The sequence below is a fragment of the Hirundo rustica genome, chromosome 22, assembly GCF_015227805.2.
Source record: "Hirundo rustica isolate bHirRus1 chromosome 22, bHirRus1.pri.v3, whole genome shotgun sequence".
NCBI lineage: Eukaryota > Metazoa > Chordata > Aves > Passeriformes > Hirundinidae > Hirundo > Hirundo rustica.
Genome location: NC_053471.1, coordinates 6,129,739 through 6,156,003, shown reverse-complemented (window position 1 = coordinate 6,156,003; position 26,265 = coordinate 6,129,739). Strand labels below are relative to the sequence as shown.

Below are 26,265 nucleotides of genomic sequence, written 5' to 3'. Positions count from 1 at the left end.
CGCGTGCTGGCACCCAGGGCAGCTCTCAGCTCCCACTTTTCAGAGCGTTCCTGCCGTGTCCTGCTCCGGGGTAACCTGGTGACTCCCTCTTTGGGGTGATCCACAGCAGGATTGGCCTCACCACCCCCAGGACAGGCTGAGGCCAATCCCAGCCCTGCCAGGCTGCTCCCAAATCCCACCTGGGAGACGCTCCACCCATGCCCAAACCCCCCAAAAAAACAACAAACAAACAAACCAGATGTTTGGATGATCCTGGCTCCTGCCTCTCCCTGCCGGCTGCAGCTCCTCCGGGCGCGGGCAGAGCTCTGACAGCTCCCGGTTTTCGTTCCCTTGCAGACAAACCCAACAGTTACTTCACGCAGACGCCGCCGACGCCGCGAGATGGTGAGTGCACGGCTGGGACCCCCGGGGGGGCTGGGGGACAGGGGAGACCCTGCCGGGGTGGAATTTCCTGCAGGGAGAAACGGGAATGGTCTTTATCTCAGGGGAAAGAAGGGGAATGGTCTTTATCTCTGGGGAAAAAATGGGAATGGTCTTTCCTTCAAGGGGAAAAAATGGGAATGGTCTTTATCTTAGGGGAAAAAAATGGGAATGGTCTTTATCTCAGGGGAAAAATGGGGATGGTCTTTATCTTGGGGGAAAAAATGGGAATGGTCTTTTCCTTCAAGGGGAAAAATGGGAATGGTCTTTATCTTAGGGGAAAAAAGGGGAATGGTCTTTATCTTAGGGGAAAAAATGGGGATGGTCTTTATTTTAGGGGAAAAAAATGGGAATGGTCTTTCCTTCAAGGGAAAGAAGGGGAATGGTCTTTCCTTCAAGGGAAAAATGGGAATGGTCTTTCCTTCAAGGGAAAAAAAAAAAAGGAATGGACTTTTCCTCAGGAAAAAGGGAATGGTCTTTCCTTCAAGGGGGAAAAAAAAAGGGGAATGGCCTTTCCCTCAGGAAAAAAAAAAAAAAAGGGAATGGCTTTTCCCTCAGGTAAAAAAGGGAATGGTTTTCCCTCAGGTGTGAAAAAGGAAAAAAGTCTCCTGACCCGCTGGTGTGTTGGGGATTTGAGGTCCCAGGCCGGCCTGGCAGCGCTCAGGGATGCAGGGTTTGGGTGAGGAGCGAGGGCAGGTGTCCCTCAGTGCTCCTCTTCTCCAGGGATTTTCCTGGCTGGAAAAGTCCTTCCCTGGCAGCACCTGGATTTCCTGTGGTCTTGCATTTTCCCTGGGCCATCCTTGCCTCTGGATTGCCTCTCCCACCTTTATCCCTTGCCTCTGGATTGCCTCTCCCACCTTTATCCCTTGCCTCTGGATTGCCTCTCCCACCTTTATCCCTTGCCTCTGGATTGCCTCTCCCACCTTTATCCCACCTTTATCCCTTGCCTCTGGATTGCCTCTCCCGCCTTTTCTCCGGTTTCGCCGAGGAGGAACTTTAGGTTTTGTTGTTTGCTTTTTTTTTTTTTTTTCTTTTAATTTTTTGGGGAATTTTTTTTTGTGAGCTTCTTATCAGCCAGCTGCTTCAGGAGCTGCTGGATTTCAGGGCAAGGCAAGCCCGGGCTGAGATAAAACCGTCACAGGAGCTTTGTTCCCGTTAAAAACCAGGCTCCAGCCCCCTGCCTTTGCTGGCAGGCTCTTCCCCGGCTTCACTGGGCAGATAAGAGCCCAGCAGAAAACAGCAGCCAGTTCATAACCTGGGTTGTTATAACCTGGATTGTTGCTGCTTTTTTTTTTTTCTTTTTTTTTTTCCTTTCTATTTTTTCTTTTTTTCTCTTTTTTTTTTTGTTTTTGCCTCCCCTGCTGGGGGTGGAGAGGAGAGGACGCGAGATGATGAGGTGTGATTAATCTATAATTGGCCCCGCGTGGGTGGAACTCCTGGCTCAGGGCTCCGGGATGTTAGCAGCCCTGCCCAGGCAGATGCCAGCCTTCCAAAAGATCCCTCCACCGAAGGGAGGTGGAAAACCGCCGGTTCTGGGGGGCTCCTGGGGAGGGAACTCCTGCTGCGGGGTTTGGGAGCTGGTTTTGGGGGGAAAGGGGTTTGCTGGTCGTGTTCTGCCCGTCCCTGGGGTGGGTTTGAGGTGGTTCTGGGCGTCCCGGGCAGGAGTGGACAGGGCTGAGCTTGGGGAGCGCTCAGGAGCTGGCATCTCCTGTCCGGGGTTGGCTCTGAGGGCGGGATAAGGGGTTGGATAAGCTTGGAAGTTTGGGGAGATCCCTTCCCAGAGCTGGGCACGGGCAGGGTCCGGCCTGGCAAAGCCAGAGCTCGGGTTTGGGGTGAGCACTGTGAGATATCCAGGAGCATTTGGACAATGCTCCCAGGTGTGTCTCTGTGGGATTTTGGGGAGTCTCTGTGGGATTTTGGAGCATCAGTGCAGAGCCTGGCTCAGATCCTTGTCAGTCCCTTGGTCTATTCCACAATTCCCTGTTTGCTTTTTCACCTCTTTGTCTCCTCCCAGTTCCAGCCCCAGAAAACCCCTGATGGATTTATGGAACAGTTGGGAACAATGGTCCCAAATCCCCCTGGGCAGGGATGAGGAGGCTCCAGAGGCTGCAGGGCGGCTCCTTGTGCCCGGCCCGGGGCTTCCAGGCTGGAGAAATCCTCTCCTTTCTCCTCTCCCTTCCCTCCTGCAGCTGGGAGGATCCAGGCAGGGGAGGGGTCTCAGCTCAGCTGCCTCCCCGCTTTGGGGAAAAAAAAAATAATAAATCATTAATTCTAATTTAATCTAAGCTCTGGGAGGGTGGGCTGGGTGCCCTGAGGGGGACAGGGATGGTGAGGGAGGATGGGGAATGATCCTCCTCCTCCTGGCCGTGTTTGTTTGCAGGAGTTGCGGCTCCTGGCTCGGAGGGCAGGAGAACAAAGAGAGGGGATTTCGGTGGGATATCGGCAGAATTCCTTCCCCGGCAGGGTGGGGAGGGGCTGGGATGGATTTCCCTGGAAGTGTCCCTGGGGCAGGGGGAGGTGTCCCTGCCCATGGGTGGGATTTAAGAATTCCACCGGGAGAGGACTGGCCCTCACCCGTGGGTGCTGTCCAAAACCTCCTCCAGCTGCCAGAAATCCGGGGAAAAAAAAAAATCCAGAGAGACCCAGATTCCTTGGGCACCCCTGTGCCTGCTCACGGGAAAAATGGAACTTCAAACACACCCCAGGCTCCTCCTTTCCATCCCCTTTGTGCCAGGTTTCGGGGCTCTCTGTGGGTCCAAACCTCCCAGGTCCACACTTCCCTCCCAGGTGGATTTCTCCCAGTTTTTTCCTCCCTCCCTGCCCTTGGTTCTGGCTCTGTGAGGAGTTTTGGGGCTCTCTGTGGGATCAAACCTCCCTCCCAGGTGGATTTTCCTGGCTGCGTTTTAGCAGGGATAGGGCACGGAATGGGTGAAAATGAGCAAAATTGGAGCTTGGAGTGCTGGTCGGTGCCGGAGTTGTTCCGGTGCTGATTTTGGGTGTCGGTGATGCTGGAGTTGTTCCGGTGCTGATTTTGGGTGTCAGTTGGTGCTGGAGTTGTTCCCGATGCTGAATTTGGGTGTTGGTCAGTACCAGAGTTGTTCCCGGTGTTGTTTTTGGGTGCTGGTCAGTACCAGAGTTGTTCCTGATGCTGAATTTGGGTGTCGGTGATGCCGGAGTTGTTCCCGGTGTTGTTTTTGGGTGTCAGTCAGTACCGGAGTTGTTCCCGGTGTTGTTTTTGGGTGTCAGTCAGTACCGGAGTTGTTCCCGGTGTTGTTTTTGGGTGTCGGTGATGCCGGAGTTGTTCCCGGTGTTGTTTTTGGGTGTCAGTCAGTACCGGAGTTGTTCCCGGTGTTGTTTTTGGGTGCTGGTCAGTACCAGAGTTGTTCCCGGTGTTGTTTTTGGGTGTCGGTGATGCCGGAGTTGTTCCGGTGCTGATTTTGGGTGTCGGTCAGTACCAGAGTTGTTCCCGGTGTTGTTTTTGGGTGTCAGTCAGTACCAGAGTTGTTCCGGTGCTGATTTTGGGTGTCGGTGATGCCGGAGTTGTTCCCGGTGTTGTTTTTGGGTGCTGGTCAGTACCAGAGTTGTTCCCGGTGTTGTTTTTGGGTGTCGGTGATGCCGGAGTTGTTCCGGTGCTGATTTTGGGTGTTGGTCAGTACCAGAGTTGTTCCTGTGCTGATTTTGGGTGTCGGTCAGTACCAGAGTTGTTCCGGTGCTGATTTTGGGTGTTGGTCAGTACCAGAGTTGTTCCCGGTGTTGATTTTGGGTGTCGGTCGGTACCAGAGTTGTTCCTGTGCTGATTTTGGGTGTCGGTGATGCCGGAGTTGTTCCCGGTGTTGTTTTTGGGTGTCGGTGATGCCGGAGTTGTTCCCGGTGTTGTTTTTGGGTGTCGGTCGGTGCCATACATGCTCCCAAAGACGCGGGCTGAACTCCCAGCCCTGCCCCTGGCTTTTCCCGGTGCTCGGAGCGGGGTGTGGCGGCTCCTCCCGGCTCTCCCCCGCGGCTGATGCGCTCGGTGTCGGTGGCAGCGGGGCTGGGCCAGGAGACGGCGGCTCTCCATGGCAACGGGCCCCTGGATCGGGTGGAATTAACGCCCGGCCCTTTCCCGCGGCGCCTTTGGCGCTGGGAAAGCCCCAGGAGTGCCCTCATCACCCCAGCTCTTCCCTCCCTGCTCCCTGTTTGTATTCCCGGCTTTCCGTGGAATTTTCCCGACTGGTTTTTAATCCGTGGAATGTCGCAGGGGCGGAATTCCTCAGTCCAGGCTCTTCCTGGGAATCCCCGGTGCCAGCAGGGAGTGCTGGGGGTGCTCCAGCGGGTCCCTGCCCTGCCCTTCCCGGGGGGTTCCCTCTCCATCCCCTCCCCGTGCAGGGATTTGTGGCTGTGCCCGGCAGTGTCATTCCCTGGGATCCTTTCCCTTCCTCTTCCCTCTCCCGGTGGTGCTCGGAGCCGTGGATTGGCTCCATGAGCTGGAATTGGCTCCCAGCTGTGCTTTTCCCACTGTTTTCCTCCGAGGGCTGGGTTCCCCCTCAACAGCTGGAGCTGGGCTGGCGAATGCAGGAATTCCCTTCCCGTGTTCCCAACTTCCCAGCAACTTCCCCCTCGTCCTGAGCGCTCCGGGCCCTCCTCAGCCCTCGGGGAGATTCCTGCTGCGGAGGAAGCTCCATCCAGGCCGGGAGGATCCCAGGGCCCCTCTCCTGTGCCGTCCCCAGGAGCTGCTGGGGTGCTGGGAATACAGGATACATCCCCAGACTGCTCCAGGAGCCTTTTTCCCCCCGTTTTCCGTGAGAGCAGCGTTGCCATTCGTGTCCGTTCCACTTGTGACCGTTGTTCCTAAGCTGGAGAAGCGTTTGAGTGCGAGAGCTCGGGGCGTCACTGACTCGAGGAGCTCAGAGCGCTCGAAGGCGGCTCGCTGTTGATCCCTGCTCAGACCCAGCTCCTTCCCTGGGACCTGGCCGTTGTCTCCCGCGGGATTTGTGGGGGACTGAGGCGCTCTCCGTGCTCCCTGCGCTGGCAGGGTGTTGGGATGGGCAGGGATTGGGGAGCTGGTCCTGGGGGGCACAGGGCAGGGAGCCTCCTGCCTGGGTTCCCACAGCAATTCCTGGATTCCTGTTCCAAATTCAGCATCCCCAAACCCGTTCCCGTGTCTCCAAACCAACTCCAGCATCCCCACAGTGATTCCAGCATCCCCAAACCCATTCCCGTGTCTCCAGACCAACTCCAGCATCCCCACAGCGATTCCAGCATCCCCAGCCCACTTCCAGCATCCCTAAACCCATTCCCGTGTCTCCAAACCCAATTCCAGCCTCCCCAGGCCAATTCCAGCCTCCCCCCAGTGATTCCAGCATCCCCAAACCCATTCCCGTGTCTCCAAACCCAATTCCAGCCTCCCCTGACCCGCTCCTGCGTCCCTGCCCTGACACAACTCCAGCCTCAGTGTTTCCCTGAGCCTCCATCTCTTCCCAAAGCTTTTTATTTTTGGTTTTTGGGGCTGGGGCAGAGCAGAGGAGCCGCTTTTCCCTGCCCGTGGGTGGATGCAAACACTGCCGGGAATCATTTGCAGCGACACCTTTGGCTCTCCCCCATCCTCTGCGGGAGATGTTTTTATCGTCATTTATTTTCCTTTTTTTTTTTTTTTTATTTTTTTTATTTTTATTGTTGTTATTTATTATCCTGCTCCTTCTCCAGCGCTGCTGAGAGCCGCCGAGAGGCTCGGCTGGAATTCCAGGGTGGGAACAATGATCCCTCTTTTCATTCCCCTCATCCCTGGCGGCTCAGGAGCTCTGGGAAAGGGCAGCTCCGAGGGTTCGGGGTTTTTTTTTGGCTGCGGACGAGCGCAGATCTCGGTGTTTGCCAAATTCCACGCTGTGCCCCGAGCCCGCGGCGCGGGGCTGGCGGAACCGGAGCTGGGATTTGGATCTGGATCCCGGCCCTGCCCTGGCCTCGCCAGGCAGCGCCGGAATTAACGGGGGTGAGGCAGAGGGGAGGGGTTTGAAGGGAAAAAGGAGGTTTAGGTGGGATCTGGGGAAGGAATTCCTTCCTGGGAGGATGGTGAGGGCTTGGCAGTGGTTATTCCACGGATGTTCCCCCCTTTTTTTTTCCCCCCCTCCCTTTTTTATCCTCTTTTTTTCCTGGTTTCTCCCCCTTTTCTCCTCACTTTTCTCCCTGCTTTTCCCATTTTTTTTCCTGCCTTTCCCCCTCTTCTCCCTGCCCTTTTTTTCCACTTTTTTCCCCACTTTTTTTTCCTGCCTTTTTCCTCCCGGCCAGCATCCTTTCTCCCCACCTCCTCCCCTCCCTTTTCTTTCCTTCCCCATTTTTCCTCCCCTTTTTTCCCCCTTTTCCCTTCCCTTCCCCTCCGCGTCAGCTCCGTCTCCCCCGGCGATGCTCCAGCTCCATTCCCGCTCCCCAGCCCCTTTCCTCGGGATGAATCCCGCAATTCCCATTCCCCTGGACGCCTCCCCTCGGATTTTTGCACCTCATCTGCATTAAAAAAAGAACACCAAAACACAGAAAACCCAAAGAGAGGGGAAAAAGCAGCGCTGGGAGCCGTGGGAGCGGCTCCGACTCCATCCATAAGAACGATGAATCCCTTCCGAAACGGGGCGGGAGAGGAGGAGAATCCTTTTCCTTTTTGATTTCCCGGGATTTATCCGGTGCTGGCTCCGCTGTCGCAGCTCTCCAGGCGCTCCAGAGCCCAACGCCTGGGGATTGAAGTGTAAATGAGGCGTTTGATTTTCGCCTTTCAGGATTCCTCTTCTCCCTCCTTTTGTAGGTCAGGCTCTGCTCCTGAGGTGTGGGGGGCACTGGGGCAGGGAACACCTCAAGGATCGGACGGAGCTCTCCCAGGGAAGGAGGAAATCCGATTTTTGGGAAAGATTTTTTTCCCTCCCAGAAGGTGTCGAGCACTGGAAAAGGCTCCCGGGAACGTCCCAGAGCTCCAGGAGCGTTTGGACAGCGCTCGCAGGGGTGCAGGGTGGGAGTTTGGGATATCTCTGATCCTCCAGCTCAGGATATTCCATCATTTCCCTGATAATTCCCTGCCCGGCAGCGAGTGCCAGGCTGTGCCCCGGGGCACAAACCTCGGTGTCACCTGTCTGGAGTCACCTGTTCCAGCTGGGCGATTCCCACCTCCTGCCGCCATCAGCAATTCAGCTCGGTGCTGAATAAAGGGATTTATTTATCCTGCTGCTCTGATGAAGAAATTCCCGCATCCCTGATTTCCTCGGGAGGCTCTGTGCGGCTGCTTTGCACAAGCAGCGATAAATAAGCGCGGGGGAAGGTCTGGCGCAATCCCGGGCAGGTCAGGACGAGTTCCCCTTGCCTCCACGTCCCTCTCCCTCGCTGGGGATGGAAAACGCCTTTGGGCGTGTGGAGAATTCCCAAAAAAAAAAAAGCTTTGGATGGAGCGTTCTGGAGGGCTGGGGGTGCTGCTCTGGGGTCACCTGTGTGGGCACTGAGGTCACCTGGGGCAGGGCAGTCCCAGGTGTGGGCATGGGGGTCACTGTGGTCACCCGGGGCCCAGTGCCCCCCGCGTGTCCCTGTTCCTCTGCGTGTCCCAGTGTCCTGTGTCCCCATGTCCCCGTGCCTCCTGTGCGTCCCCTTTACTCACGGCTGTCCCCGTGCTCCTGTGCGTGTCCCCATGTCCACCTTCCCCCCTCGTGTCCCCCAATGTCCCTGTGTCCCCTGTACCCATGGCTGTCCCTGTGCCCCTGTGTGTGTCCCTGTACCCACGGCTGTCCCTGTGCCCCTGTGTGTGTCCCTGTACCCACGGCTGTCCCTGTGCCCCTATGTCCCCTGTACCCGTGTATGTCCCTGTGTCGCTGTGTCCCCTTTACTCACAGCTGCCCCTGCGCCCCGCTGTGTCCCCGTGCCCCTGTGCATGTCCCCACGTCCACCTTCCCCCCCTTGTGTCCCCCAATGTCCCTGTGTCCCCTGTACCCACAGCTGTCCCTGTGCGTGTCCCCGTACCCACGGCTGTCCCTGTGTCCCTATGTCCCCTGTACCTGTATATGTCCCTGTGTCCCCATACCCACAGTTGTCCCTGTGCCCCTGTGCATGTCCCCATGTCCCTGTGCGTGTCCCCGTGCGTGTCCCCATGTCCCACACTCACGGCTGTCCCTGTGTCCCCGTGTCCCCGTGTCCCACACTCACAGCTGTCCCCATGTCCCCGTGTCCCACACTCACGGCTGTCCCCATGTCCCCGTGTCCCACACTCACGGCTGTCCCTGTGTCCCCGTGTCCCCGTGTCCCACACTCACGGCTGTCCCCATGTCCCCGTGTCCCACACTCACGGCTGTCCCCATGTCCCACACTCACGGCTGTCCCCATGTCCCACACTCACGGCTGTCCCCGTGTCCCCGTGTCCCACACTCACGGCTGTCCCCGTGTCCCCGTGTCCCACACTCACGGCTGTCCCCGTGTCCCACACTCACGGCTGTCCCCGTGTCCCACACTCACAGCTGTCCCCATGTCCCCGTGTCCCACACTCACGGCTGTCCCCGTGTCCCCGTGTCCCACACTCACGGCTGTCCCCGTGTCCCCGTGTCCCACACTCACGGCTGTCCCTGTGTCCCTGTGCGTGTCCCCGTGTCCCACACTCACGGCTGTCCCCGTGTCCCCGTGTCCCACACTCACGGCTGTCCCGTGCCCGCAGGCTGCCGGGGGATGCTGTGCGGTTTCGGGGCCGTGTGCGAGCGCAGCCCCTCGGAGCCGGGCCAGGCCTCGTGCGTGTGCAGGAAGGGTCCCTGCGCGCCCGTGGTGGCCCCGGTGTGCGGCTCCGACCACTCCACCTACAGCAACGAGTGCGAGCTGGACAGGGCCCAGTGCAACCAGCAGAGGAGGATCAAGGTGGTCAGCAAGGGCCCCTGCGGTGAGTGACCCCGGCACGGACACCTCGGGCTGGGGACAGGGTGGGGACACTGCCCCCAGGACGTGGGGGCTGCCTTGGGGGTCAGCGGAGCGGGGTGAGGAGGGGGAGTGGTGGGGAAAGGGAAGGATGGTGGGGAGATGGTGGGGAGATGGTGGAGAAATTATGGGGAAATGGTGGAGAAATAAGAGAACGATGGTGAAGTGGTGGAGGAATGATGGTGAAATGGTGAAGTTATGGAAGACGGAGAAGTGATTGGAAAATGGTGGAGAAATGATGGAGAAGTGATTGGAAAATGATGGAGAAGTGATTGGAAAATGGTGGAGAAATGACAGAGAAGTGATTGGAAAATGATGGAGAAGTGATTGGAAAATTATGGAGAAATGATGGAGAAGTGATTGGAAAATGATGGAGAAGTGATTGGAAAATGATGGAGAAGTGATTGGGAAATGATGGAGAAATGATGGAGAAGTGATTGGAAAATTATGGAGAAATTACGGAGAAGTGATTGGAAAATGGTAGAGAAATGATGAGGAAATGGTGGAAAAATGATGGAGAAATTATGGGAAAATGGAGAAATGATGGGATAATGGTGGAGAAGTGATGGGAAAATGATAGGAAAATGATGGAGGAACGATGGCCACAGCCTGAGCCGGGGGCACCAAAGGCTGGGAAGGAACACTGAGGATTCCCCAGCTCTGCTTTGGGGGTCAGTGGAGAGCGATCAGGAGGAAAAACGATGGAGAAACGATGGGAACATGATGGACACCTGAGATGTGTGACAACCTGACGGGGACCAGCCCCTCTGGGACATCCCCGCTGTCCCCAGCCCCTCTGCAGGGCGGGAAGGATCTGCCACAGCTGGACTGGGGCTGGCTGAGCTGATCCCAGCCGATCCCTTTCCCCTTTTCCCGGGCTGCCATTCCAGCCGGGAGCCCGCAGCTGTGGGAATGAGCCCCTCCAGTCTCCTCAGCTCCCGGGAAATGAACCTGACCTTTCTGTCGGGCTCTGCAGGGAATCCACACCCAGCTCTCCTGCTGCGGCTCCTGCACGGGGAGAGTGCAAATAGCAACCATCAGGAAGCGACCAATTAAGGGGAAAAAAAAAACGGTGGCAAATGAATTTGTCTTTGAGGAGATTGCTGCTTGAGCTGCTGCTCTAATCAGGGTTTGCAGGAGGGGCCTTGAGGAGCCCGGGTTGGGATTCCGGAGCTCTCAGGGAGCGTTTGCAGGGAAAAGAGGCTGCAGGAGAGGAGGGGAGGGTGGGGAAGGAGAGGAGAGAGGAGGGGAGGGAGCTCCTTCCTCGTGTGGAATGATCCTGGAACGGGCACCAAGCAGGAGAGACAGAGACTGGCTCTGCCTCTGGCATGGGCTGGAGCTGCTGGAAAATCATCCGCTGCCGCAGGACTGGGGCATTTGGAGGGGTGGATTTGGGGAATATAGGGATATATTTGGGTGATTCCACAAGAGGAATGGAGGAAGCACGTCCTGTGCCGTGCTTTTACCTGGGCTTTTACCCTTCCCTGTCCCTCAGGCTCCAAGGACCCACTAAAGCTGGTGGAAAATCATCCACTGCTGCAGGACTGGGGGATTTGGAGGGGTGGATTTGGGGAATATCAGGATATTTTGGGGTTATTCCATCCCGTGCCACCTGTGCCATGCTCTCACCCGTGTCCCCTCTCCTGTCCCTCGAGCTCTGAGAATTTACTGGAGCTGATGGAAAATCATCCACTGCTGCAGGACTGGGGCACTTGGAGGGATGGATTTAGGGAATATCAGGATATATTTGGGTTATTCCACAAGAGGAATGGGAGCACGACTTGTGCCGTGCTTTTACCTGGGCTTTTACCCTTCCCTGTCCCTCAGGCTGAAGCTGATGGAAAATCATCCACTGCCACAGGATTGGGGCATTTGGAGGGGTGGATTTGGGGAATATCAGGATATTTTGGGGTTATCCCACAAAAGGAACGAGGAATCCCATGCCACACTCTCACCTGTGCTGTGTCCCCTGTCCTGTCCCTCAGGCTCTGAGGATTTACTGATGGAAAACCATCCACTGCTGCAGGACTGGGGCATTTGGAGGGATGGATTTGGGGAATATCCGGCTATTTTGGGGTTATCCCATCCCATGCCGTGCTCTCACCCGTGTCCCCTCCCCGGTCCCTCAGGCTCTGAGGATTTACAGAAGCTGGTGGAAAATCATCCAGTGCTGCAGGACTGGGGCATTTGGAGGGATGGATTTGGGGAATATCTGGCTATTTTGGGGTTATCCCATCCCATGCCGTGCCCTCATCCGTGTCCCCTCGCTTGTCCCTCAGGCTCTGAGGACCCACTAAAGCTGGTGGAAAATCATCCACTGCTGCAGGACTGGGACATTTGAAGGGATGGATTTGGGGAATATCTGGCTACTTTGGGGTTATTCCACCCCGTGCCATGCCCTCATCCGTGTCCCCTCCCCTGTCCCTCAGGCTCCAAAGACCCACTAAAGCTGGTGAAAAACCATCCTGTGCTGCAGGATTGGGACATTCGGAGGGATGGATTTGGGGAATATTTTGGGGTCATTCCGCCCCGCGCCGTGCCCTCACCCGTGTCCCCTCCCGTGTGCCCCCCAGGCTCCAAGGACCCCTGCGCGGAGGTGACCTGCAGCTTCGGCAGCACCTGCGTCCCCTCTGCCGACGGCCAGGCCGCCAAGTGCGTGTGCCCCTCGTCGTGCGCCGGCGTCGCCGAGAGCGCCGTGTGCGGCAGCGACGGCCGCGACTACCGCAGCCTGTGCCACCTCAACAAGCACGCCTGCGACAAGCAGGAGAACGTCTTCAAGAAGTTCGACGGCCCCTGCGGTGAGCGAGGCGTGGAAAGGTCCCCGGGGGTGAAGGGGTTAAAAGTGTGCCCGCCCCGGGGGTGGGAGAGGGGCAGGGAAAGGGTCGGGTTTGGGGTAGGAAAAAGTCAATTTTGGGCAGGACAAGGGTCGGGTTTGGGAAGTAAAGGGATGGTTTGAGGTAGGAAAAGGTCAGTTTTGGGCAGGAAAATGTGGGATTTGGGCAGCAGGAAGGTGTGGGTGGGGAAAAGCAGGGCACGCTGGGCAGGAAAAGGTCATTTTGGGCAGGAAAAGGTCATTTTGGGCAGGAAAAGGTCATTTTGGGCAGCCAAAGGTCACTTTGGGTGAGAGCTGCTGAAACTGGGAGCGAGGCAGCGCTTCCCTCCCTCGAGTGTTTGTGCTCAAGCCCCACTGAGCCAGAGAGTGATCCCGGCATCTGTGCCAGAGATCCCAGTATCCATGCCAGTGATCCCGGCATCTGTGCCAGAGATCCCAGTGTCCATGCCAGTGATCCCAACATCTGTGCCAGAGATCCTGGTGTCCATGCCAGAGATCCCAGCATCTGTGCCAGAGATCCCAGCATCTGTACCAGAGATCCCGGTGATGGTGCCGGCGATCCCAATGTCCCTGCCAGCTCCTCTGCCCCCTGCTGCAACCCCCGGCCCAGCTTCCCAAATATTCCCAGATCCTGGAATCAGAGCATCCCAAACAGATCCTGGAATTAAAATATCCTGGAATCAGAGCATCCCAAACAGCTCCTGGAATCAGAGCATCCCAAAGAGCTCCTGCAATTAAAATATCCTGGAATTGAAGCATACCAAACGGCTCCTGGAATTAAAACATCGTGGATTCAGAGCCTCCCAAGCGGCTCCTGGAATTAAAATATCCTGGAACTGAAGCATGCCAAACGGCTCCTGGAATTAAAACATTCTGGAATTAAAACATCCCGAACAGCTCCTGGAATCAGAGCATCCCAAACAGCTCCTGGAATTAAAATATCCTGGGATTGGAGCATCCCAAAGAGCTCCTGGAATGAAAATATCCTGGGACTGGAGCATCCCAAACGGCTCCTGGAATGAAAATATCCTGGGATCGGAGCATCCCAAAGAGCTCCTGGGATCGGAGCATCCCAAAGAGCTCCTGGGATCGGAGCATCCCAAAGAGCTCCTGGGACTGGAGCATCCCAAAGAGCTCCTGGGACTGGAGCATCCCAAACAGCTCCTGGAATTAGATCATCCCAAACAGCTCCTGGAATCAGAGCATCCTGCCAGGCAGCGATCCCGGAGTTCAAGGGGGGATTCTCCCTCCTCCTCTCCTCCCAGCTCCTGGATGCCGGCGCTCTCCTTGGCGAGGCAGGGAGAGGCTCGGTGCCCCCGAAGGAGGGCTCGGAGCGGCCGGGGAAGGAGCGGAGCCCCGGGAAGCAGCGACCCGGGGGGGCGCAGGGAATGACTCCCCGCTCCCGTTTCCCTCCCGCAGACCCCTGCGGCGGCGTCCCGCCGGAGCCGGGCCGCGTGTGCCGCGTGAACCCGCGGACGCGGCGCGCCGAGCTGCTGCCGCGGCCCGAGGGCTGTCCCCCGGGCGGGGACCCCGTGTGCGGCGACGACGGCGTCACCTACGACAGCGAGTGCGCGATGGGGCGCTCGGGGGCCCTCCGGGGCATGGACATCCAGAAGGTGCGCTCGGGGCAGTGCCAGCAGCAGGGTGAGTGCTTCCCCGGCCCCCTTGGTGGCGTTTCAATAATAATTATTATTATTGTTATTATTGTTATTTTTAATTTTAAAATGGGCCTCCTGAGAGGCGTTTTAAAGGCTTTTGTTCCATCTTCAGGCTCGTTCTTTGGGTTTGGAGCTGCTCTAGCCGGTTTGGGGTGGGATTTTGGGAAGGAGCTCCTCGCTGGGAGGGTGGGGAGGTTGCCCAGGGAAGCTGCGGCTGCCTCATCCCTGGAAGTGTCCTGGTTGGAGAGCGGGAGGTTGTCGGAAAAATCCTTTTTCTGACCCAGAGGAGCTCCTGAGGGGCGTTTTAAAGACTTTTATTCCATTTTCAGTCCCATGTGAAGGGTGAGGCGGTGCGGATGTTGCAATTCACGCCATCACCATCAGAAGCCAAACCATTTCCTAATTACAATCCATTAAAAGTGATTCTTGGCTTATCAGCTTTTGCCACACAATGCTGCTAAAGCCTTTTAAGTTAATGATCTAAAAGTACCCCTGTGGGTCCTGCTGCATCTTTCATAGCTCTGCTTCTCTAAAATATCTGATCTGTTTGCAAGGCCATCGCTTGGAACCTGTTTTTAGTTCAGTTTCTCTCCCGACAACGCCGGTCCTGTCCCACAGCCTTTGTAATTCAGCGTATTTTGTCTCAGAGTTTGCTCCCAGACGTGAGCATTCTGCCAGGCTTTGGGAATTCCCCACAAATCCATTTCCTGCCGCTGCAGGGATGGTCAGGACGCACAGAATGACCCGGTGTCGAGTTTTCAGAAAGTTCTTTGTCACGCGCTGCCTTTTATAGCACTTTTACAAACCTCGAGGGCAGCTTCTGATGGGTTAACAGCTCTCTCCCTAATTATTCTGTTGGCCAGCGAAAGGCATTTTACTTGTCCATCAAATCTCTCCATTCTCGGATTGTTCACGTGTTTTCTTTACTGATTCTCGTGGGGCAAACCCCTCCTTATGACAGGCGTGAAGGTTTTTCACCCTCGGAACAGATCTTCGCGCTAAAGGGACTTCCCAAAACGGCTTCGGGTGGGAGTTTACAAATTACTCCTCAGCTGTTTCTTCTCCACTTAGAAGAAACGCCAGGCCGGCTTTTTTTTTTTTTCACCCTGCAACCTCCCGCTCTCCTCCTCCTCCTGCCCGGGAGCTCTCCGGGCGCCCGGAGCGCCCATCCCCTCTCCGCCCTCCCCGCGGTGGCCGGGGCGGGCGCGAGCGCTGCCGGCCTGTCCCCTTGTTGCAGACAAGTGCAAGGACGAGTGCAAGTTCAACGCCGTGTGCCTGAACCGCCGCGGCGCCGCTCGCTGCTCCTGCGACCGCGCCGCCTGCGACGGAGCCTTCCGGCCCCTGTGCGGGCGCGACGGCCGCACCTACGGCAGCGACTGCGAGCGCCGCAGCGCCGAGTGCCGGCAGCAGCAGCACATCCCCGTCAAGCACAGCGGGCCCTGCGGTGAGAAACAGATTTGTCCCCGGGGTGGGGATGGCCAAGTTGTCCCACGGGGATGATGTCCCGTGGGGATGGAGGTGCTCAGATTGTCCCTGGAGATGGTGGTCCCCAAATTGTCCCACGGGGATGCTGTCCCATGGGGATGGTGGTGATCAAATTGTCCCCTGAGGATGGTGGTCCCCAAATTGTCCCATGGAGATGCTGTCCCATGGGGATGGAGGTGATCAAATTGTCCCCTGAGGATGGTGGTCCCCAAATTGTCCCCTGGGGATAGAGGTCTCTAGATTGTCCCATGGGGATGGAGGTGCTCAGATTGTCCCTGGGGATGGTGGTCCCCAAATTGTCCCACAGGGATGGTGATCCCCAGGTTGTCCCACAGGGATGGTGATCCCCGAATTGTCCCACAGGGATGGTGATCCCGAATTGCCCTGCAGGGATGGTGATCCCCAGGTTGTCCCACAGGGATGGTGATGCCCAGATTGTCCCACAGGGATGGTGATCCCCGAATTGTCCCGCAGGGATGGTGATCCCTGAATTGTCCCACAGGGATGGTGATCCCCAGATTGTCCCGCAGGGATGGTGATCCCTGAATTGTCCCACAGGGATGGTGATCCCCGAATTGCCCTGCAGGGATGGTGATCCCCAGATTGTCCCACGGGGATGGTGATCCCCGAATTGTCCCACGGGGATGGTGATCCCCGAATTGTCCCACGGGGATGGTGATCCCCGAATTGTCCCACAGGGATGGTGATCCCCGAATTGTCCCACGGGGATGGTGATCCCCGAATTGCCCTGCAGGGATGGTGATCCCCGAATTGTCCCACAGGGATGGTGATCCCCGAATTGCCCTGCAGGGATGGTGATCCCCGAATTGCCCTGCAGGGATGGTGATCCCCGAATTGCCCTGCAGGGATGGTGATCCCCAGATTGTCCCACAGGGATGGTGATCCCCGAATTGTCCCACAGGGATGGTGATCCCCAGATTGTCCCTGCAGGGATGGTGATCCCCAGATTGTCCCGCAGGGATGGTGATCCCCGAATTGCCCTGCAGGGATGGTGATCCCCAAATTGCCCTGCAGGGCTGCTGGTGCCCCTCCATCCCACAGAGATTCTGGTCCCTGCTGTCCCTCAGGGATGCTGTCCCACGGGGATCCTGGTCCCCAAATCATCCCACAGGGATGTGGTCACTCTCATCCCACAGAGATTCTGGTCCCCAAATTGTCCCGTGGGAATGCTGTCCCGTGGGAATGCTGTCCCCTGGGGATTCTGGTCCTCCCATCCCCTGGGGACGCCGATCCCCCACCACCCACCCTCGGCACTCCCCAGCCCGCTCCTGTCGGGGTGGGACGCTGGAAGCTGCAGACGGATGTCCCCTGGATGTCCCCTGGATGTCCCCGGACCGTCCCTCGCCGCGTGCTCCCGTCCCTCCGGCAGCCCCGCTGTGTGTCCTGCTCCTGTCTGTGTCTGCCGTGTCACTCGGGGGGACGCTCGCTGCCGCTCTGCCCCGCTGTCTGTGACCCCCCCGACCCCCCGGTTTCTCCCTCCGCGTTCCCTCCAGCCCATGCCGCATCCATCGCTCCTCCCAGGGTAGTGCCAGTCTCCACAACCCCTTCCACGCTCTCCCTTCCATGCCTGCCTGCTTCTCTCCGCCGGGAACTCTTCCCTCTGTGCTCTCTCTGGAGCTCTCACCGTGTCTTTGTCTCATCTCTAGGAGAAGCTCCCCAATGGACCTTTCTCAGGAGGATGGGATAGGATGGGGCTTTGGAGCCTTAGGAATGTCCGCTTTTAAATCCTCCCCCCCCAGGAGGTGAAGGAGGTTTAAAGCAGCCGCTGATTCGGATGAGTTACAAGCTGCTGGTTTCAGCTCAGTTCGGGTTTTTCCTGCCCCTGGAGCTGCGCTCCTGCTCTTTTAGGCTGGTCTTTGATCGGGTGTCAGCTGGGTTGAGCCACCCGGAGTGCTCGGGGATCAGAATCCCACCCCGGGATGGGTTTTGTTGGCTTTGGTCTCCTCCTGTTCCAGGCTGCCCGACCCAGCTGCTGGAAGAGAATTTGTCAGGCTCCCCAAATCCCACTCGGAATAATTGCAGCTGTTATTTTTTTTTTAAGCATCCATTTCTCCATGTTTCTGGCGGGGGGGGAATGGCTGGGAGTCAATTCCCCAAGATTTCCCTGTGGGAATGGCTGTGATCCCGGGGGGGGGAATTCTTTGCACCTCTCTTCAAACCCTCCCCTCGAGAGGATAAAAGTTCCCAAATTCCCGGGATGGGCAGGGAATTCCCGCTGCTCCTCAGCGTTCCCACCGTGCCAGGAGCAGCAGGACGCGGCTCTGCCGTTCCTCTCTCCATCTCCCTCTCCTTTATTTATCTCCCTCCCAACTCCCCTCTGCTTCCAGGAGCCGCATCCCGGTGGGGATGGGAGCAAAAACAGCCGGGGGAGTGAATCAAATCCAGGGCTCTGCCTGCCAAAACCTGGCACTGCGGGGCACCTGGGGCGGCTCCAGGCGCTCCTGGAGCCCGTCCCCGGGAGGGGCGAGAGGATTTCTTTATTTTTTATTTTTTTTTTCATCCCCATCAGCTCTGGGAAGGGAAAGGAGAAGGAAAAGCTGTGAGCTCGGTGCCGGGGGAGTTGATCCGGTGCCGGGGGAGCTGATCCATGCAGAGAGGATGCAGGGAGCTGATCCGTGCAGAGAGGATGCAGGGGGCTGGGGAAGAGAGGGGCTTGGCAGCGTTTTAACCCCTCCGGCGCCTGTCTGACGGAGCCTGAGCTCTCTGCCGCCTCTTGCAGCGGCCGGGCAGGCAAAGCCCAACAAACCCATCCGAGCCGGGTTTTGGATCCTTGGGGCTGAGGAAGGAAGGGATGGGGCGAGGCTGCCGCGGCCAGGAGGGGAGGAAGCAAGGAAGGTGTCTGTAGTTGCATCTGTCTTTTCCTCGCTGCCTCTCTCTGCTCTCCTCTCCTCTTTCTCCCTCTCTCTCTCTCTCCTGTTTCGTCTGTGTCTTGTGTTTTACAGTGTTGCCTGTGTGGAGGAAGGAATTCTGTCCTGGCCACCACCCTCCTGCTCCCTGCCCGGACATCTCTGCCGGCAGCTGGGCTCTGCCGCTCCTCTCCGCGGCCTCTCCTGGCCTCCTCTCACTGCTCCCACCTCTCTCTAGTTTGGCCTGAGAGCCCCCCAGGATGGAGAGCTTGTCCCGGGCTTTGTCCCGCCCCTGGCCCCCAACCCTGCCTGCCGGAACGGGAATTGCTGGGCTCTTGTCCGATGCTGGCTGTGCCTCGGAGGCAGAGGAGAGTGGGAGCAGAGGTGGGTGCTGGGAGCGCCCCCGCTCCTCAGCCAGCCCCCAGCCCGGGCTGCTGCGTCGCTCCGGACGGCTCCTGATCCATCTTCCCTCTCCTTCTGCTCCCGACTAACCCGCCCCGGCCTCCCCGCCTCGTCCTTCCCGCGGTCCCTGCCCTGCCTGCCCGGGGCCGTGCCGCTTGTCCCAGCTGTGTGTCCTGCTTGTCCCGGGGCTGGCAGCTCCTCGGGGGTCCCAGCTGCTCTCCCAGGCTCGGAGGAGCTGGCTGCACTCGGGAGCGGCTCTTCCCGGGGAATGTTCCCCTGTGGAGCGGTGCCGGGGCTCGCTGGGGGCGTGCGTTGGTGGGTTTCGTGCCTCTTCTCTCGGGGCTGGGCTGGCAGGAGAAGCTCGGGGTTCCCTGGGTGTTCTCGGGATCTGGGATTCCCACATCCCTGGCCTTGGTTCGGTGTGCGTTCAGAACCGTGGAACGCTTTGGGCCGGAGGGATCTTAAATTATCCCGCTCCAACCGCTCCTTCCCGCTATCCAACGCCTCCCACCGCCCCTGGTCGCTCCAAGCCCGGGCTGGAGCGCTTCCAGGCTCAGCAGCAGGTGAAGGATCACGCCCTGGAATCCCCCAGGGTGCAGAAAGAGAGTTTGGCTTTCCCCGTGCCTCAGTTTCGCTCCCTCCAGCATGGAGCGGGTCCGGATTAAAGCCCGGCTCTGCGGGTCCTCGTTGCTCCCACCCACAGCAACGTCGGTGCCAAACCCCCCAGAGATGTCTGCAGGTGCCCAAGGCTGCACCTGAGATATTCCAGGCTGGGATTTGGGAATTTCACGCGCTGCATCTCCGGCCTTTCCCTGCTGGAGCGGGACAGGGAGCGGCAGGGCCGGGTTCTCCACCAGGGCTGGCCCCACTCCCGTTCCCGCTCTTCCCGAGGCAGGAGCCTGAGCCCGGATCTCAAACCAGGGATTATCTTCGCTTCACTCCCAGGGAAATTCTGTCCGGAGGGAATTTCCCCATGGAAGCGGTGTCTGTGTGTTATGGGACAAAAACGGGGTTGGCACTCCCGGGAGCAGTTCCCGGTCCTTGGGAAGCGCTCGGAGCTGCAGGGACGTTGGGGACGGAGCTGGCGCCGCGTCCTTGTGCCTGACCTGTCCCTGTCCCCGTTCCTTTGCAGACCCTTGGCTCTGGGCTGTGACGTGCTGGGCGCTTCCCAGAGAGGCGCATCCCGCTCCGGGCATTCCCGGGCCCTTCCCGGCTGCCCGGCACAGGGCTCCAGCCTGGCCGCTGCTCTGCGCAGGTGTCACCGAGGTGCCACCGAGGTGCCACCGCCGTGCTGCTGGCGGGGAGGTGGCGCCGGCCCCGCTCAGGGACCGTTCCCAGCTCTGTGCTCCGCGCCTGCCCCGCTGCCGGGGCCGTGCCGTGTCCGCTGTCGCTGCTGTCGCATTGTCCTGTCCCCCCGCCTCGTGTCCTTGTCCTGTGTCTGTGTCACCGTCCGGCACTCGCGGAGCCCCTGGTGTCCTGTCCTTGTCCCCGCCGTGTCACCGGGCGGGGCTGGCCCCGTCCCCCAGCAGCACGGCCGCTCCTTCCTCGGCTCCTGGCTGGTGGGGAGGGATGATTCCTGCAGGGAATTCTCGGCGGGGAGATGGGGTGTCCCCCTGGGATGTCCCTGCCTGCAGGGAGTGGGGCACGGCCCGTGCTGGCACTTTGTCACCTGCCCCGGGTGAGGTGTCACTGCGGATCCGGGGGGAACGCTGCTTCCCAGCAGGAATCGCCGATCCCGGGGAGGCTCCGGGCTCTGCTGGAGTCATTCCCGAGGGCTGGGCTGAGGGAAGGACACGGGATGTCCCCGTCCTGCCCCACAGCCGCTCCCTGGGAGGAGGAGGGAGGAGGGTGGGATGGGGATGAGCGGTGTGCTGGGACCGGCTGTGTCCCCTCCAGCTGGCTCCTCCTGGGGAAATCCATGGGTTTTCCCGGGAGCAGCGCGATCCCCGTGGATCCCAGGGAGGGGAACTCCCCCCGTGGGGGCTTTCTGGAATGTTCTGCCAGCGCTGCCGCTGCCATTTCGGGCCGGGGAGGGGCGAGGTGGGAATCCTGCTCCGGGAGAAGATCCCGCTCCTGCTGCCCATCCCCAGCCCTGCCACGCGTGGGGACCGGGCTGGCACGGAGGGGACGGGCGCTGGGGACGGGCAGGATCCCCGGCGGGACGCTGGCACGTCACCCGCCCGAGCCAGCCGCGCCCCTCGCTGTCCCCTCCGCAGACCTGGGCGCTCCCAGCCCCTGCCGGAGCGTGGAGTGCTCCTTCGGCGCCAGCTGCGTGGTGAAGAACCAGGAGGCTGTGTGCGAGTGCCAGCAGCAGTGCCAGGGCCGCTACGACCCCGTGTGCGGCACCGACCAGCGCACCTACGGCAACCCCTGCGAGCTGCACGCCATGGCCTGCCTGCTGCAGAGGGACATCGGCGTCCGGCACAAGGGGCCCTGCGGTAAGAGAGGGCTGGGGACGGGCTGGTGACCTCAAAAGTGACACCAGGGTAAAGCACAAGGGGCCCTGCGGTAAGAGAGGGCTGGGGACGGGCTGGTGTCCTCAAAAAGTGACACCAGGGTAAAACACAAGGGGCCCTGCGGTAAGAGAGGGGCTGGGGACGTGCTGGTGACCTCAAAAAGGACACTGGCACCAAGGACATGGGGCTTGGAGGTAAGAGAGGGGCTGGGGACGTGCTGGTGACCTCAAAAGGGACACTGGCATCAAGGACAAGGGGCTCTGCGGTAAGAGACGGGCTGGGGACGTGCTGGTGTCCTCAAAAGGGACATTGGCACCGAGGACAAGGAGCTCTGAGGAAAGAGAGGGGCTGGGATTCTGCTGGTGTCCTCAAAAAGGACACTGGCATCAAGGACAAGGGACTCGGAGGTAAAAGAGGGGCTGGGATTGTGCTGGTGACCTCAGAAGGGACACTGGCACCCAGGACATGGGGCTCTGAGGTAAGAGACGGGCTGGGGACGTGCTGGTGTCCTCAGAAGGGACACTGGCACCCAGGACATGGGGCTCTGTGGTAAGAGAGGGGCTGGGGACGTGCTGGTGACCTCAAAAGGGACACTGGCATCAAGGACAAGGGGCTCTATGGTAAGAGAGGGGCTGGGGACGTGCTGGTGTTCTCAAAAAGGGACATTGGCATCAAGGACATGGGGCTCTATGGTAAGAGAGGTCTGGGTTTGTGCTGGTGTCCTCAAAAAGGACACTGGCATCAAGGACAAGGGGCTCTGTGGTAAGAGAGGAGCTGGGTTTGTGCTGGTGGTGTTGGCGGTGGTGGCTGTGTCCTCAGAAAGGGACACTGGCATCAAGGACGAGGAGCTCTGTGATGTGTTAGGAGACAGCTGGGGTTGTGCTGGTGTCCTCAAAAGTGACACCAGGGTAAAACACAAGGAGCTCTGTGGTAAGAGAGGGGCTGGGGATGTGCTGGTGGTGCTGGTGTCCTCAAAATGGGACATCAGGGTAAAGCACTAGGGGCTCTGTGGTAAGAGATGGGCTGGGGACGTGCTGATGTCCTCAAAAAGGGACACTGGCACAAGGACGAGGGGCCCTGTGATAGGAGACAGCTGGGGCTGTGCTGGTGGTGGCTGTGTCCCCTCAAAGGACATCAGTGTCAAGCACAAGGGGCCCTCCAGGGCAGGATAAAAACCTCCATGCCAGGATAAAAGTCTCCAGGCTAGGATAAAAACCTCCCTTCCGGCTAAGATAAAATCTTCCAGACCAGAATAAAATCTTCCAGACCAGGATAAAACCCTCCAGGCTAGGATAAAGACTTCCAGACCAGGATAAAAATCTCCATGCTAGGATAAAAACCTCCCTCCCGGCTAAGATAAAATCTTCCAGCCCAGAATAAAATCTTGCAGGGCCGGATAAAACCCCCCCAGGCCAACAGCAGGAACCTGCGCAGGGGGTCGGTGCCTCCTCCTCCCCCATGCCAAGGCGGCAGCTGCTGCGTGAAAGAGAAGAAGCAGGAAAAGCACCTTGGAGCCAAATTCCTGCTGAAATGAGTGGCAGGGAGCGGAGGGAGGTGTTGGGAGGATGGGATGAATCCCTGAATACCCAGGAGCCGGGGGATGTGCTGGCTGCTGAGTGCTGCCGGCAGAGAGGATTTTTCACCGACCCGAGCAGTTCTGTGCCCCCAGCCCGGCTGGGGAGCGCCTCGGGAGCGACGTTCCACCTGCACCTGGCGAAATATCCGAGCTGGAGGTGGAATCCCCCTTCCCACCGCTGCCCCCGGAGCCGATTTACTGTGCTCTCTCCCCGCTCTTTGTCTCGAGCAGCCGCGGTGACAGTGACAGTGACACCTCAGCCCCCTTCTCCTGGCCCTGGTGGCTTTCAGGAGGCGCTCGTGCCGTTCTCCATCGCAGCCTCTCCCTGCCCCTGCATCCCTCCCTGGCACCCTGCAGCCAGCTTGTGTTCCTGCGTGGTTTGGGTTTAGAGCTTTTGTTCCTGCGTGGTTTGGGTTTAGAGCTTTTGTTCCTGCGTGGTTTGGGTTTAGAGCTTCTGTTTCATTGTTTGGGTTTAGAGCTTTTATTTCTGCATTGTTTGGGTTTAGAGCTTTTATTTCTGCATTGTTTGGGTTTGGAGCTTTTGTTTCATTATTTGGGTTTAGAGCTTTTATTTCTGCATTGTTTGGGTTTAGAGCTTTTGTTTCGTTGTTTGGGTTTGGAGCTTTTGTTTCATTATTTGGGTTTGGGGCTTTTGTTTCATTATTTGGGTTTGGAGCTGCTCTAGCCGGTTTTGGGTGGGATTTTGGGAAGGAGCTCCTCGCTGGGAGGGTGGGGAGGTTGCCCAGGGAAGCTGCGGCTGCCTCATCCCTGGAAGTGTCCGGGTTGGAGAGCGGAAGGTTGTCGGAAAAACCCCTTTTCTGACCCAGAGGAGCTCCTGAGGGGCGTTTTAAAGACTTTTATTCCATTTTCAGTCCCACGAGAAGGGTGAGGCGGTGCGGATGTTGCAATTCACGCCATCACCATCAGAAGCCAAACCATTTCCTAATTACATTAAATGCTTTTTTTTTTTACTTATACTATAATAAGCAAAATATTATAAGCATTACAATAATGCTTTACTGGGCTTTTTTCTTAAAATATTAATTTTTGTACTAAAATATTATAAGTGTTACAATAACACTTTTTTTTTTAAATTAACGCCCAATAACACAATGTATTCTATCATATACATTATGAGCGGTTTTTGGCCTATCAGCCAAAAGAATTATAAGCTATCAGCCAATAAAACAACAATTAAATTTTTAAATTTAAATTATAATTTTAAATTATAGTTTAAATTATAATGAAGATATCATTTAAATTATAATTATATATATATTTTGGGGGGGTATATAAAATATATAAATAATTAATTATAAATTTTGTGGTGTTTTTTTGGCCCAGCGGCTTTTTCTGTACAGCTCTTCCAGGGGTTTTCACGCTGATCCCTTCTCTCCGAACCTTTCTCCAGGATTTGGAAATCCCCCCCAAATCCGCTTGCCCCTTATAAAAGCGACCTTTCACTCGGACCCATCCCGACCCCGGGACCCCTCCCGGCGCCGTTCTGACCCGTTTTTCCCTCCTTGTCCCCGCGCAGACCGCTGCGGCAAGTGCCAGTTCGGCGCCATCTGCGAGGCGGAGAGCGGGCGCTGCGTGTGCCCCACCGAGTGCGTGCCCTCGGCGCGGCCCGTCTGCGGCACCGACGGCAACACCTACGGCAGCGAGTGCGAGCTGCACGTCCGCGCCTGCACCCGGCAGCAGGACATCCGCGTGGCCTCGCAGGGCCGCTGCCGTGAGTGTCCCCGCGCCCTCTCGGGCTTCTCCCGCCCCTCGCTCTTCCCTCTTGGCGCTGGGTGGAAGAATTCGGGGTGTTTCGAGGCTCTCTCTCTCTGTCTCTGGGTGGGGTTTTTTGTGTTTTAGCCCCAGCTGGTTTGGGTTTTCCCCCTCTCGCTGGAAGAGCCTCTGCTCTGTGTTATTTGTCTGAGCCGAGCGAAGAAATCGGATTTAATGCGCGTGGGGCTGGAATCGGGGTGAAAGCAGCCGGCAGCAGGGCTGGGGGCACCAGGCTCTGTTTGATCCCTTCCCTCCCCTCCGTCCCCTGGGGTCAGTTCCTCTTTGTTCCCTCCTTCCCTCCCCACTGCCCAGCCCCGGGAGCTGTCCCGGCTAATTCCTTAATGAATTAAAAGCCCTGCTCGGCTTCTTCATTAGCGCAAAAGCGGAGAGGAGGATGATTGGAGCCTCGTCAAAACCCAGCTGGGGCTGGGTGCTCCGGGGGTGATCCTCCGTGAATTCGGGGAAGGATGATGGGTGAGGGTGAGGGCGACTCCCAGCATAAATCACCCCAGGGATTTGTTCTTCCCTCCAGAAAGAGCTGCTGGGGAAACCCCAACACACTCAGGGGCGCATTTTACCCGGGGTTAAATAAGGAACAGCTTTACCCAGGTCAAAATAAGGAGTAATTTTAACCCGTGTTAAAATAAGGGATAGTTTTACACGGGGTTAAAATAAGGAATCATTTTACCCAGGGTTAAAATACGGAATCATTTTATGTGGGTTAAAATAAGGAATCATTTTACCTGGGGTTAAATAAGGAGTTATTTTACCCCTGTTAAAATAAGGAATCATTTTATCCAGGGTTAAAATAAGGAATCATTTTATGTGGGTTAAAATAAGGAATCATTTTACCCGGGTTAAATAAGGAATAATTTTACCCCCGATAAAATAATTTTACCCACATTAAAATAAGGAATAATTTTACCCAGGTTAAATAAGGAATAATTTACCCGCATTAAAATAAGGAATAATTTTACCCCCGTTAAAATAATTTTACCAGAGTTAAAATAAGGAATAATTTTACCTGCATTAGATTAAGGAATAATTTTACCCAGGTTAAATAAGGAATAATTTTGCCCCCATTAAAATAATTTTACCCACATTAAATTATGGGATAATTTTACCTACGTTAAATTAAGGAACAATTTTACCCGGATTAAATAAGGAATAATTTTGCCCCCGATAAAATAATTTTACCCCCGTTAAATTATGGGATAATTTTACCCGGGTTAAATAAGGAATAATTTTGCCCCCGATAAAATACTTTTACCCGCATTAAAATAAGGAATAACTTTACCCGGGTTAAATAAGGAATAATTTTACCCCTGATAAAATACTTTTACCCGCATTAAAATAAGGAATAATTTTACCCGCATTAAAATAAGGAATAATTTTACCCGGGTTAAATAAGGAATAATTTACCCCCGATAAAATACTTTTACCCGCATTAAAATAAGGAATAGCTTTACCCGGGTTAAATGAAGGAACAATTTTACCCAGGTTAAATCAGGAATAATTTTACCCCCGATAAAATACTTTTACCCGCATTAAAATAAGGAATAACTTTACCCGGGTTAAATGAAGAAATAATTTTACCCGGGTTAAATAAGGAATAATTTTGCCCCCGATAAAATACTTTTACCCGCATTAAAATAAGGAATAATTTTACCTGGGTTAAATCAGGAATAATTTACCCCCGATAAAATACTTTTACCCGCGTTAAAATAAGGAATAACTTTACCCGGGTTAAATGAAGGAACAATTTTACCCAGATTAAATCAGGAATAATTTACCCCCGATAAAATACTTTTACCCGCATTAAAATAAGGAATAATTTTACCCGGGTTAAATGAAGGAACAATTTTACCCGGGTTAAATCAGGGCTCATTTTCCCCGG

The 26,265-nt window shown here is 56.7% G+C and overlaps 1 protein-coding gene across 1 annotated transcript in view; it reads left to right on the top strand.

The window, feature by feature from the left end:
* Positions 1-26,265, top strand: part of AGRN (agrin) — a 104,407-nt gene that overhangs the window by 39,910 nt on the left and 38,232 nt on the right. Inside the window, exons 4-10 of the mRNA XM_040084464.2 lie at positions 337-384; positions 9,068-9,283; positions 11,892-12,116; positions 13,571-13,795; positions 15,047-15,253; positions 20,780-21,001; positions 24,133-24,327. Of these exons, the coding sequence (XP_039940398.1) occupies positions 337-384; positions 9,068-9,283; positions 11,892-12,116; positions 13,571-13,795; positions 15,047-15,253; positions 20,780-21,001; positions 24,133-24,327 (1,338 nt within the window). The remainder of the gene's footprint in view (positions 1-336; positions 385-9,067; positions 9,284-11,891; positions 12,117-13,570; positions 13,796-15,046; positions 15,254-20,779; positions 21,002-24,132; positions 24,328-26,265) is intronic.